At 43.4% G+C, this 14,560-nt stretch overlaps 2 protein-coding genes across 3 annotated transcripts in view; one reads left to right on the forward strand and one right to left on the reverse strand.

Annotated features, from left to right (window-relative positions):
• The window catches only part of LOC146634327 (protein NLRC3-like), a 180,231-nt gene that overhangs the window by 143,897 nt on the left and 21,774 nt on the right, over positions 1-14,560 (forward strand). The gene's annotated exons all lie outside the window — the stretch shown is intronic.
• On the reverse strand, positions 4,843-10,446 carry LOC146634331 (uncharacterized). The gene is made up of 4 exons (XM_085350423.1): positions 10,429-10,446; positions 6,557-6,793; positions 5,861-6,220; positions 4,843-5,535 (listed from the first exon to the last, which is right to left on the reverse strand). The coding sequence occupies exons 1-4, from the start codon at positions 10,444-10,446 to the stop codon at positions 4,843-4,845; spliced, it is 1,308 nt and encodes a 435-aa protein (XP_085206549.1).

Raw genomic sequence — 14,560 nt, forward strand, 5'->3', positions numbered from 1 at the left:
AAACTAGCTAGTCATAGATATCAGTATTTACTAAGTAATAAACGATATTGTGCAGCACGCAAGATAGACAGCGCACAGTGTGCTTTGAGGCAGCAGCCAAGAAAGCTTTAGTCCGCGTCTGTGAATACCCATGTGTGCATACCTGTGTGGATCAGCATGCTTGCATTCCAAAGGTTTCTCCATGTAATGATCTGCTAGGGAGTGTGGGGGGGCCACAGCCCCGTCCTCCAGGGTGTGAAGCGGGTATGGAGGAGATCAAAACTCCAGACATCCAGAGGCCCCCAGAACACAAGAGACCATGGAAGACCAACAGAGGGGCAGCCGCGCCACTGTTCCAGAGCTAGCCCTCCTGATCAGTTTCTCCAGCCTGGATGAGTCCCTCTTTGCTGTGCTGCTCCCCCAGCACACCACAGCATAGAAAAGTACTCCAGCAACCACCGACTGGTAAAACATCCCCAGGAGCTTCCTGCAGATGTTAAAAGACCTCAGCCTCCTGAGGAAGTACAGTCGGCTTTGGGCTTTTTTATACAGGTGCTCTGTGTTGCATGACCAGTCCAGTTTATTGTCCACCCACAGCCCGAGGTACTTGTACTTGTTGACCACCTCCACCTCCTCCCCCTCTATCTGAACCGGCAGTGGACCTGCTCTAGACCTCCCGAAGTCCACAACCAGTTCCTTAGTCTTTGAGGTGTTGAGTTGCAGGTGGTTTGTGTGACTCCATGCGACAAAGTTCCTCACCAGACTTCTGTACTCCTCTTCCTGATCATCCCAGATACACCCCATGATGGCTGTGTCGTCTGCAAACTTCTGAATGTGGCATAATTCAGAGTTGTAGCAGAAGTCAGAGGTGTACAGGGTGAAGAGAAGAGGGGACAGCACAGTTCCCTGTGGTGCTCCTGTGCTGCTGACCACTGTGTCAGACGTGATGTCCTTCAGCCTGACGTACTGTGGTCTGTCGGTGAGGTAGTCGGAGATCCAGGCCACCAGGCAGGGGTCCACCTCCATCCTGTTCAGTTTTTCCTGAAGCATACAGGGCCGGATGGTATTAAAGGCACTGGAAAAGTCAAGAAACAGTATCCTGACCGTGCCTTTTCCCCCATCCAGGTGTGAGTGGGCTCTGTGTAGGAGGTACAGGATGGCATCCTCCACTCCGACACCCGCCTTGTATGCAAACTGTAGTGGGTCCTGGGCATGTTGTACCTGTGGTCGGAGGAGGTTGAGGAAGAGCCGCTCTAGAGTCTTCATAAGATGTGACGTCAGTGCCACCGGTCGGAAGTCATTCAGCTCATTGGGCCGGTTCTTTTTAGGGACCGGGACGATGCAGGATGTCTTCCATAGGGCGGGCACTCTCCCCAGTCGCAGACTGAGGTTGAAGACTCGTTGTAGCGGCTCCCCAAGTTCAGCAGCACACGCCTTAAGCATCCTAGGACACACCTTGTCTGGGCCTGCTGCCTTTCTGGGGCGAAGCTTCCTCAGTTGTCTCCTGACCTGATCCACTGTGACACTGGGAGATGTTTGGGAAGAGGGGAGGGGGGGAGATGTCTTGCTGCTGAGAGAGGGATTGGAGGAGGGGGGTGTCATGGTGTCAGGAAGGGGGGGAAGCGAGGGAGGTAGGAGAGTGGGGAGAGGACTCTGTAGTGAAGGTGAGGGTGGGGGTGGGGGGGTTGTGGGCTGGTCAAACCTGTTGAAGAAGTTGTTGAGTTCGTTTGCCTTCTCCACAGTCCCCCCCACTGTGCTTTTCTTGGTGTTGTGGCCTGTGATGGTTTTCACACCATTCCAGACCTCCCTCATATTGTTCCTCTCCAACTTCTGCTCCACCTTCCTCCTGTAGGTGTCCTTTGCTTCCCTCAGGCAGCGTTTCACCTCCCGCTGTGCTGCCTTCATCTCCTCCTTCACTTTGCTCCTGAAAGCCTTCTTCTTCATGTTGAGGACAGCTTTGACTTCCTGTGTTACCCACGGTTTGTTATTAGGATAACACCGTACCGTCTTAGCAGGGGCGACCGTGTCCACACAAAAGTTGAGGTAGTCTGTAAGACAGTGTGTCGCCCCCTCTATGTCCTCACCATGTGGGCTCAGGAGCACATCCCAGTCTGTGGTGTCATAGCAGTCTCTCAGAGCATCCTCCTTTTCTGGGGTCCATCTCCGGATGGAGCGCGTTGTGACAGGCTGCCTTTGGACGAGGGGTGTGTATTGTGGCTGTAGGTAAACCAGGTTGTGGTCTGACTTCCCTAGTGGGGGGAGGGGGGTGGCTCTGTATGCATCTCTCACATTAGCATACAGTAGGTCAATTGTCCTGTTGCTCCTTGTGGGACAATTCACAAACTGGTGAAAAGCAGCCAGAGTAGAGTCCAGTGTGGCATGGTTAAAGTCTCCAGATATAATAATGAAAGCCTCGGGGTTTTGTGTCTGAAGTCTTGCTGTGACTGTGTGTATTTTCTCACAGGCAGCTGTTGCGTCGGCCCTCGGAGGGATGTAAACATACACACAGATCACATGACTGAACTCCCGAGGTAGATAATATGGCCGCAAGCTAACAGCTAGCAGCTCCAGGTCCGGACGGCATACCGAAACTTTAACGGAGACGTGTCCAGGGTTACAGTATCTGTTGTTAACGTAGACAATGAGTCCCCCACCTCTGCTTTTTCCGCTGGCCTGCGTGTCCCTATCGGCTCTCACGGGTGTGAAACCGCATAGGTCTACGTTAGCCTGCGGCGTTAGCTCGGTTAGCCACGTCTCCGTGAAGATAAACAAGCTGCACTCACGGTATAGTCTGTGGTTGTTCAGAGCGCACAGTTCGTCAATCTTATTCTGTAACGAGTTCACGTTGCCCATGATCACTGTCGGGATTGATGGTTTGAATCGCCTCCGGTGATCCGCTCTCCTCGCTCCAGCTTTGCAGCCTCTGTAGCTCCTCTTTAGCTCGGCCGGGATGTTGTGTCGCATGCCGGTCTGTCCCTTTGTTTTTAGTGCCAGCAGCTCCGCTCTCGAATAGATGAAGGAACTGGTTCCAGAAGTTTTAAAAAGTGCATTATCCATCTTGTATCGCTATATCTAAGAGGTATAAGTAGAGGAAGGTGAAAAAAAAGTTTGAAAAGCCTAGTCTAAAAAGTTAAAGTTAACAAAAAGGTGCGGTGTTGCAGAGCTACTTGGAAAGGCTGCCGTCACTCCAGCGCCATCTTGATGATGTCATCTTGATGACTTGCATGCATAACAGTGAGCTTTCCTTGCAGGAGCAGTTTTGTCTTAGTTGTGAGCTTTTCTTGTACCGGACTCTGCGCCCTAATTTTAGTGTCAGACCACACATTCAGAGTATTCCATCAGAACCAACCACGACGCAAGAGGAACACTGATGACGTGCAACCCCATGACCCAATCTGGGGCAGTGATGTACCAGCGGAGTTCAAGTTGTGGACCACCAGACAGAAGGTCCTGCACTCACTGTTCCCATGGGTCGGAACTGGAAAAAACACGTTAAGAATTGAGACTCTTGACTACCGATTTGGACTTTTCCTGAACAGCTCAACAAAGATAAATAAGGCTCAGAATGAGGAAATCGACGCGATCAGAATAGTGGTCATGCAACACAGGGTCGCCCTGGACATGATTCTCGCTGAGAGAGGGGGCCTCTGTGTCTTATTCAACACCACTTGTTGCACCTATATCCCGGACAACGTGCACTCCTTGACCATGACCACCGCCCTAGACAAGTTGCGACAACTGAGTAATGCGCAGCAACAAGACTATGTCACGAACAATGAGGACTGGCTGACCTGGCTGCTGAGTGGCAGCTGGAAGACCCTCGTGATAAAAGGACTCGTACTGATAGGAGTTCTGCTTCTATTATTGTGCTTGTTTTCTACATGTATCCTACCATGCATAAGATCCATGATTGACAAAATGGTACAGGCCACAGTAATTACCTATGTTGGACTGCCACTAGAAGATGAACCGGATGAAGAAGATTTAGTATAGAAACACACACACACATACTGAATGATGCTACAATTGAAAATGTTATAAGCAAGTGATTGTTGGCTGATAATAAAGTATGATTAAGTGAAAAATATTAACATCAGGAGGGGATGTTAAAGAAGAAACGCTTTTATGAGTTTTATGTTGCATTAAAGTACATGTTCATATTTTACTCTTAATAGGAAAAGAACAAAATGTACTACTCGCTCTGTTTATAGAAAGAGGAAGTTCACCCTATGACATTTATACGAACTTAGACACACACACACACATATATGCAAAATTAGAGGAAACTGCTATGCTTGTTTCACCCTGCTATAAATAATAAACGACTACTGCAGCTCGGTGTGAGTCCTCTCTGAGCCCTCACCCGTGCAGCACGTTAACCGTCTCCAAGTGTCTCAGTGTTGTTTATTCACCTGTTTGATAACTGTAAATCTCTGACAAGAGTTTATTTATATCATCTTCACGTGAACACATTCAAGAACATCACAGATGAAGAAACATTAAAAACTTCCACACTACATGAAGCAAGAAAAATAGTTTATTCCTTTATGTAGAAAAAACAGAAACATCAAACATCTCCAAGACTCTCTTTGAAAGAACTAAAAACCTTTGTTCTCATGGTCCAATCATGAGTGAACTCCCCGATGAAGCCTTGTGTGCTAAAACATGTCAGAGTTTTAAAGGTTAAACATGAGTTTCCAAAACGTTTTGCTGGAGAACAATGAACTATTTGACTGAGTTTCAATCATTTACAGACGAGCAAAACCAGGACAGAGAAAAAAGGACAAAACTGACTCAGTAAAAAACAGAAAAGAAGATCCCATGTAGATCTGTATTATGTAGAAGTTCAGCCCAGCAACCAGTTCAGTTCAACACAAGTTTAAATGATTCTATCTGAACTCTGTGGAGCCTGATCTCAAGCTTTTTGAGTCTGACACAGAAACCAGAGGATCTTTCTGTGTCTTCAGATTCACTGTGATCCAGTGATGGGAGTGATTTCAGCCCTGAGTGATCGCGCTGATGTTTGCACAGAGCAGACAATGAGGTGAATGTTTGGGCACATTGGTAACAGTGAAACAGTTTATTAGTAACGTGGGATCGTTTGTGTGCAGAGTATGAACTGAGATTCCTGAAGCTCTTGTCACACTGGTCACAGCTGTAGTTTCCTTCTATGTGTGTTCGTTCATGACTGTTACGATGACCTGAATGCGAGAAGCTTCTCTCACAGTGTCTGCACTTGTGTGGTTTCTCTCCTGTGTGGACTCGTTTGTGTGATTTAAGGTCCCTTGCAGTGGTGAAGGATGACCCACACTGATCACAGAGGTGCTTTTTAACCCCACTGTGAATCAGTTCATGTTGTTTTAACTCACTTGGTGTGGTGAAGCTTCTCCCACATTCTTTGCAGTATTTCAGTTTGTCTCCAGTGTGTCTACGTTGATGTGTTTTAAGGGCAGCTTGCCAACTGAAAGTTTTTCCACAGAGGTCACAATGAAAGTCTTTCCCACCACCACAGTGATGACAGGGTTGAGAACTGGATCCATCTGTGTCGCTCTGCTTCTAAACAAAGACACAAAGACAGTGTAAGTCAGTCCTTCAACATTTGTATCCTGAACGTCGCCTGAAATAAAGAGCATCTCTGCAGACGTCCAACTACATTTGACTGTTTCAGTTAACACACTCAGTTTACTGGGCTGCAATAACTACAATACTACCACCATAATACTACAGTAATACTAAAATCATAACTGAAAGGAAAATCTGAATAATCACTCAGAGCTGCTTTTCCATGCAGTAGAATTGCTAACATGCTAACACAGTTTAATGAGCAGAGTTGTTCCAAACAGTCAGGCTAAAATGACAAGATAACAATATAAATACATACCTCACAGTAGCTGCACTTGTAGAGTCTCTTTCTGGTGTGGATCTGTTGGTGTCGTCTCAGGTGACGTGGAGATTTAAAAGTCTTCTCACACAGGTCACATTGATAAGGTCTCTCCTCAGTGTGGGTAAACATGTGTCGTTGTAAGTCTGTGTGACTTATAAACTCTTTGCCACACTGTTCACAGCAGTACACATCATGTCTGGTGTGAATGCGTAGGTGTGTATTTCGGCTCTCTCTCTGGCTGAAAGTTTTTCCACAGATGTCACAGCTGTATGCCTTAATTCCAGAGTGGGTAACTAGATGCCTCTGTAAGTGGCTACTGTTAGTAAAAGCTCTGCCACACTGATCACAGCTGTATGCCTTAATTCCAGAGTGGGTAACTAGATGACTCTGTAAGTGGCTACTGTGAGTAAAAGCTCTGCCACACTGATCACAGCTGTACGCTTTAACTCCACTGTGGATGAGTTGGTGTGTTTTTAGGTGACCCTTCCTGGAAAAAGACTTTCCACACAAGTCACAGCTGAACGGTCTCTCTCCAGTGTGGATGACCTGATGCTGTTTTAGTTTATCCCTCACAGTAAAACCCTTCCCACACTCGTCACAGCTGTATGGCTTAATTCCAGAGTGGGTAACTAGATGCCTCTGTAAGTTGCTACTGCGAGTAAAAGCTCTGCCACACTGATCACAGCTGTACGCTTTAACTCCACTGTGGATGAGTTGGTGTGTTTTTAGGTGACCCTTCAAGGAAAAAGACTTTCCACACAAGTCACAGCTGAACGGTCTCTCTCCAGTGTGGATGACCTGATGCTGTTTTAGTGAAGCCCTCACAGTAAAACCCTTCCCACACTCGTCACAGGTGTGTTTTTTCTCTCCCTTTCTTCTGTGAGGTTTGTCGGCCTCCTGAGAGCGCTGACTTCTGGCTCCATGTTGGTCCTGCAGTGACAGAGATACAAACAGAGGCAGTGAGTGAAATGCAGTCGTGGAACAAACTCAACCTTCAAACTCCATTAACACTAGTTTTAAACCTGAAGGTGGAGCGTGGCACCAAACACCTTAAAGGTCTCTTATCCCCACCTGCTGGTAGTTCTAACACATTACATCCAACCTGCTGTTAAAGATAATTCATGACTGTTCAAACACTAAAATCATACACACACACACACACACACACACACACACACACACACACACACACACACACACACACACACATTCTTTTATAATTTAGATTATTTTGTTGTTTCCTATTACATATTTCTATAGTTTGTATAGATTTATACAGAATTATTCAGTGATAATAAATCCTATGTTTGTTTATTCTAAAGGAACCCCGTTAGCTTCCACAACAGATGTTGCTCGTCTTCCGTCAAATACTCACATAAAATATTACACAATAAAGTGGATTCAAGATATCCACATAATTTCACTCTTACATCCACAGTGAGGTTTCACAATTGTTCAAATATAAGCAATCAATAATAATAATAATAATAATAATATCAATAACATTGAGGCACATTACACAAATTTCAAAAACAAATCATGTCTTACAATATTTACAACAACTAAAAGCTCTGTAAATCGGCTTTTAAGTGTTCATTGAAGTTTTGAATAATTCTCTAATTTTTTAAGGCAACTTATTCCACTTAAAAGTTGCTCTAAATGTAACAGTTTTACAAACGTTACTTTTAACTCGAGCATTTACTAAATTGCAGCTTGTTGAAAACTGTGTAATATGATGATGTATTTCATCTGGATACTGCAGCTGAGCAGAATAAATGTGGTGTGTTTAACAGAATTGCTTTCTTTAGAACTACAAGTAAGCCATAGAATATTTTAGCCTGTACAGGAAGCCAAGAAAGGTTATTATGCATTTGATCAATATTAGTATAGTATGAACATCTTCACACTAATCTGGACGCCTTATTCTGGACTAACTGAAGTCTGTTAAGATCTGTCTTATTAGCTGCTGACCAAATGATTGAACAATACTCCAGATGAGACATTACTAGTGCATTAATGACATCTTTCATAATGAAGAAGTGATACACAAAGAGCATTTCATAGCCATAGCTATGCCTTGTCGGCAGAGTTATGTGACATTAGTGATGTTTGTACTTTCAGCGTTAACTTGGTTTTAAAGCCTTTAAAATATACGCCGTTCAATAGTCGACCTTCATCTGACAGAGAATGTGATGATTTTGTGGATAATTAAAGTCAGTCATATATCCACAAACACAACAAGCTGAAAGTCAGTGATGCTGCTCGGTTTGCAGTCCTGAACATCACGGCACAAGCAGGATCCACTGCACTGTTAATGTTAGCTATGTTATATTGCTGCCTCTGTTCGCTGGTGTCGAGCCAAACGCACTTTAACGTGTGTTTGAACGAGCTGACGGTTCACTCGTTAAGCTGAAAGAAAGATGCTTTAATCACAGCAGTCACACATGTGTCCACTGCACCATCTGGAACTCTTCTTGTTTACACTCGTAATAACACAAACACTAAATCCTGCTTCTCTGGTGCTGTTGTGTAGCAGTGTGTACACCTGAGACTGTCACCTGTCTGTCTGTCCTGCACTCTCTCTCTGTTTCTTTCTCTCTGATTGTGGAATAAAAGTATGAACATGTGTTTATAAGTTACACTTGTGTTTGAATCCTGCAGCTTATCACACATTTGATTTCCATGTGTGACGACTGCAAGTGTCCAGAGTGAGGACAGACTGAGGGAGCCACTGCTGCACATCATCTGTGAGGCTTTGCAGCCCTGATGATCCACCAGGACAAACTCAGCAGTGTGTGAGGAAGAGGAGGAGGAAGAGCCAGCAGCAGCTGACAGATGGAGAGAATAGACAGACTGTTCCCTGTTTGTGAAGGACTGCTAGGAAAGTTTAACATAACTGTCTGTGCTGAATCAGTCTTATTAGGTAATGTTCAAATAATGTGATCATCCCAGTGTTTCCAGTGTGGGAGAAAGTACTCAGGGCCTTCAAGTTACACACTATGAAAGGCAGCAACAAGTTTAATGTTCAGAAACCTAAAGTCTGTATCAGCAGCAGAATGGAGCTAAAATAAATGTTGGTTTCAGTTCTATGAAGCTTTGAGTATTTTGGATCAGTAGCTGCTGTGTTTGTTGCATCATATTGCTGTAACTGTTTATATGCTTTATATATTCTGAGCTAAGTTGATCTATAGTGTTACATCATATTCTATAAGGATGTTATGTGTTTGTAGACTTTCTGCCCAGTTTGACCCATTTAGCAGACGTCAGCCTGTTTAAGGCTCTGATATCTATTCTGTGTGACTTACAGCAGTTATGACATGGTCTGATTTTCTCACCCAATAAAGGAATATTTCATATATCAGTCTACTCTTCATTCTATCAGACACAGTTATCACAGCTCCTACATTTGCTTTTTACACATATATGTAAGCACTGAGCCACATTTAGTACCAACATATTAAATAAACAATATTTGTCTCATATATGATACATCTGTATACACACTGTCACAGATACTTGTCTGTGAGTGAAGTGATTAATATAATAACTATAATATTGGCCATATTATATTTACATTACCACAGTGAGGTGACTTTAGTCTCATGAACAACATCAGCTAATTGTTATTTACAGCTAATCTTAAACGACTGTTCAGCACAGAAATGAAGCCCAACAATCATGTTTCACAGTCCTGTGGTCTCAGCCTCAGATACTCATCAAATCACACAGAGCTCATGTAGAAACAAATGAACTAAATATGTTCTCCTTCATTTCTGTCAAACAAAGCTGTATGAAACGTTTCCAGCTGTTAGTATCATGGTTGCTAGGCAACCTGGGCAGCGCGACGGAGGCTAGACGTCCCATTTCACGAGCCTACGAGCCTCGCACTTCGGCCTTAGCGGTCTTTGAGTACGCGGCCCTTGAGGACTTTAAAGCTGCAGAACCTGAATCGGGATACAGCCATGATGATCTCCAGCCTCGTGCTCGCCAACATTCTCACCTGAGTTAAGAAGACGATCACTGAAATGGTCTCAGCAGGTCCTTTGATGACAGCAATGAAATGCAGTGGTAAGGCTTTTTGGGGATTAAGTTCGTTTTCATGGCAAAGAAGGACGATGCAGTTCATCTGATCACTCCTCATAACATTCTGGAGTGCAGGCAAAATGCTATTATAAAAACTTAAGCAGCAACTTCTCCAGGTTCCAATATTTATGCAATTCTCAAACCTTTTGGCCACGACTGTATAACCTCTTCTGAAGTTTAGTGGATATTATACATGGTTATGCTCAGGATGTGTCGGCCAGTTTCCACTGGAAACGCCTTTTGGTTAAACTGTCAGCGAGGAATTTGCATTTGCACTGTTACATTTTTATATAACTTTAATGCACATAAACAACAGCTGCTTGTTTCAGTGAAAATACATTGATGGCTTTTTAATAAAGTTGTGCAGCTGTAAAGTATTTTGTCTGGTGTCAATTCTATCGTCAGCTACATCGTTATGGCAAATGTTCAAATGTATATGGTGATAAATATCTTTGGTCATATGGTCCTGCTCTGTCTGTCACCTTCTGTGTTGAGCTCATTGTTTCCTCTGTAGTGGCTGAGCTGAGTCCAAGTAGCTGAAAATGTTCCTCTGCTGCTCCGTCAGACTCTCCTCCTCCTGCTGATCAGCTGGGACACAAAACAGATCTTTGTTAGGCTCCACACTGCACTGAAGAGTCAAAGTGTCTCATATGTTCATCTGACAAGTAAAAGAACACATTTTTGTTTCCCGAGGTGGGCAACTTGTTGGAAACAAACACAAAAGCTTTGAGCACTGATACCTGCCATTGCTGGCATTGAAAGATGCAACGCCAGCAATGTGGATTGTCAAGACTCAAACCAATCATCAAGCAAAGACAACAGGGATCATTTGTTTCTGTTTATTTAGCATTCACAGCATTTGTAGTTGCCTTCTGTGCAGGGGAAGTCCATGCACACTGTGTGGTACCGCCATCCGCAGAAGGTGCATTCAACCTCTGTAAGAGAAACGAGATTGTCTGAGACTGAAATGATATTCACTAAAGAAGTGGTGATTTGTAAAACTTCAAGTGTATGATAAGGTGAAAACAAATACACAACTGCATGTCATGTAGTTGAAGGTTTTTTTTCTTTTGGAAGACCGGAAAACACTGAACGTTACAAATTAGTCCTTTATTTATCCAGGTAAAAAAAATCTCATTGAGATTAAAAATCTCATTTCCAAGAGAGACCTGGCGTCATGGCAACACAAGTCACATACCACACAGGTATATAACATTTAAAACAAACACAATATCCCAACATGTGTAACAAATGTATTGTGCTTGAAACAAATTCAGAATAGGTGATAAAGCAGCTGCACATGTGTGTCACGAGTAAATCTGGCTGTATAACAAACAGAAACAAGTGATCCTGCTGTCTTTGCTCAATGGTTGGTTTGAGTCTTTACAATCCACATTGCTGCCATCTTTCAATATGTTGAATGCACCAGTGTAAGTGCAGCCACTCAGACTCAATGTGTTCATAGAAACAGGCGCAGATGTGTCACGAGTTCATCCAGCAGTAGCTATGGCACTTGGCCACAGGGGGCAGCAGTGGACTGACCTGCATTTGAGACTGCTCCAGCTGCTCTGTGACAGTCAGTAGATCTGCTACAAATTGCAGATCATATGCAAGTTTTGGAAATGACATTTTAAATATTCTTAACTTAGCCACGGCAGCATTGTTGATGTATTACCTATATACTACAAATTATTCCACCTGCTGAAAAGTGGATCTAATGTGGGCGGACTCACACTTAGCAAATAAACCTGTGATGTGAGAATGTAATCAAACTGTTGATCAGAGGCAAAGTAATTTAAAGTTTATGATGCTATCGTCTAATGTTAGCTGACATGATGTTAGCTTGTAAACTTATGTTGTTGTCTGGGTCTCATGTCTGATCTGATGATAATAACTGTGACAACACAGAGATTAAATAAAGGACGTTGGTGGGACTTCTTATGTTAGAACTATAACTTCAGTTAAGGAGTGAGACGTAAGGTGACAAGGAGAATGAAGAGAATGAGAAAGAAGTAACTGGGAAGAGAAAATGAAAACAAAAATTTGAAATGATCAAATTTGTGTTAACAGATGATGGTGATTTTAAAAATTCAAGTAATTTAAAGGTTTTATCCTAATTGCTGTTGTTTTTTTCATATTCTTCTATTTGCAAGAGGTTATTAATAAAACAGGTTCTCTTTCTGGTTTCTCTTTTTGGACGCACTCTCTACAGCTTATCACATCCAAAATGGCGGATGTCAAGTACAAAACCTCGACAGAAACAATCAGCAAGAATTTTAGCATCAGTCCAAAATAAAACTGTCCAACTACAGAGTTTTAAAATCCAACTAAACTATGAACAGAGATCTTTTACAAATAGGCTATTGATGAGATGACAGTGGTAACAAAAACGTACACATCCGCGCACACAGACAAAATGGCGGGAGAGCGTTTAACGGTCGACCTCATGAGTCCGTTACCGTGAACTATGGAGCGGCAGATTTGTGCTGGAACTGAGCTGCACACAGCTGATGTTAGCCAGGAAACATTACACACTGCTAACGTTACCTTCACACGGAGCTCCACACGGAGACGATCAGCGTCAGGCACAAACACCAAGTTCAGAAAAGAGGAACTTTGAGCAGGAAGGAAAGAGTCAGAGCGGCGTTTGAGGACACGTTTACAACCACGAACATCAGAATCTGTCTGTGCTGCATTCAAGTGCAACTTGGAAACTCACTAATCTCTGTCATGTTGTCCAAAGATGATTTATTTCTGCTGGTTTTCCTGTTTGAAACACAAACATGTGTCAGCACTTTGTTGTTCTTCACCCTGCAGCATTTGAATATTTCAGGAGTAAACTGATCATAAATTCATGAAGTCATGACTGAAAGTGCAGACTGAGAGTGGATCACATGATGTTTGAGGTGTGTCATGTGACATGTTCAGTATTGTCACACATGTCTAGATTGTCCCTGATATCATAACTGCTCAAACACTGATGATTATATTTGAAGAATTATTCCTGATGGCAGCAAAGTTTGAATGGAGCTCTCTGTCTGTGCTGATTTGTCGCCCTCTGGAGGTCAAAGCACAAACTGCATGATGTCACTGTAACCACCACGGTGACAGGAAGTGTTTTTAAATGATGAAATATGTCAGTGATGCTGATAGTGTGTTCATCACAGACGTTCAGGCTGACATGAATCAAAGTTAATGTCATTATGGACCAAGGACAGTACTCTGGGTCTCCTGCAGAACAACTCGAGCTGTGATACCTGAATGAAGAGCCTCTGCTGCTTTAAAGGAGGCTCGAGGCAGCGGTGAGGTGCAGACCAACCAGCTTTTATTCAGCAACTTTAACAGAAGGATCAGAAAAATAAAACTATACAGCGCAGTGATGCTGACTGAAGCCACAGCATTAAACTAAACAAGCATCGGATCATCTTTAACAACATCTAATAAATAATGACAACTATTTACTCCTGTATTTCCTACAATAAAGCCTGTTCAGATATTTGTTGCTGATGGAAATGTAAAAGGCTCCCAGGAACCAAAGGACAAAAACAGAGGCAACAGTCACAGCTGCAAAGGATCCCCTAACACATAAACTGGTTCGAAGATATTTTCTAGCTCTGCAGAGGAGCTTGATTGCACGGACAGTAAAAAGTGGATTCAATAACAGCAGCGAGCGCTGAGTGATATAACGGTGCTGCGAGCAGCAGTGCAAAGGCTCACACAGAGACAGCAGCTACACTGTGTGTGGATGTGATCCACAGTCACAGCTGTGGGTTTCAGTCAGTGTGTCTCTAACTTCATGGTCACATTTCAAAGCTTATTGGAGCCAGAAGATGTTCAAGTAAAAGATTTATTGCTGTACTCGTCTACCAGGATAACAGGAGGTTCATAAAGCTGTGTAATACTTCAGCTTTCCATCATGGAGTAGTAGTTGTGTCCCTTTGTGTTTATTAGTGTGTTCACACGTCTACTTTAACTTCACTCTGTAATGAAAGGATTCAAATCACTGATAAATACATACATGCTGACTCTGAGTCTCAGTGAAGGAGGAAAGGATGGATGAAGGCAGCCTAGTGTGGGTCATGTGTGTCCAGCAGTCATCCAGGGCCTGGATCCATCTGTAACAGGAAGACAAAGTCCAGCCTGTAATCATCCTATCAGGCACAGCGTTTCCATCCAGCATCCTGACGACGCTAACAACCCGTCAAACGTCTCCTCTGGTCCACAGAAGTCACACTTCCTGTGTCATGTTTACCTTTTTAAGTGTGCTATTCAAGCCTGTGTGACCAACTCTGACTCTCCAGATTCCATCCTGGTCTCTGCTGCAGCTTCTTCTACACGACTGTTTTCTGTATAATAATATCTGCCTTTCCCGTCTCTGTCCCAGTGTGCCTGCCACTCGTCCTTCATCTTTACCTTCATTATACTCTTCACCTCACTTTCACTGTATTTTATAGTCAAACCTGCACGACTTCTTCTTGCTGCACCTTTTTAAACTTATCGTCCTGTTCATTGCATCAACACCGATATTCACAGGGAGCCATAAGAAATCCACTTCTATCCCTCTGTGTTTGATTCTATACAGTAAATGAAGTATATCAAAAACAATATGTTGCC

Source organism: Diplotaxodon limnothrissa, linkage group LG3 (genome assembly GCF_057381915.1).
Source record: "Diplotaxodon limnothrissa isolate DT_005_m linkage group LG3, D_limnothrissa_male_GT1.1, whole genome shotgun sequence".
Taxonomy (NCBI): domain Eukaryota; kingdom Metazoa; phylum Chordata; class Actinopteri; order Cichliformes; family Cichlidae; genus Diplotaxodon; species Diplotaxodon limnothrissa.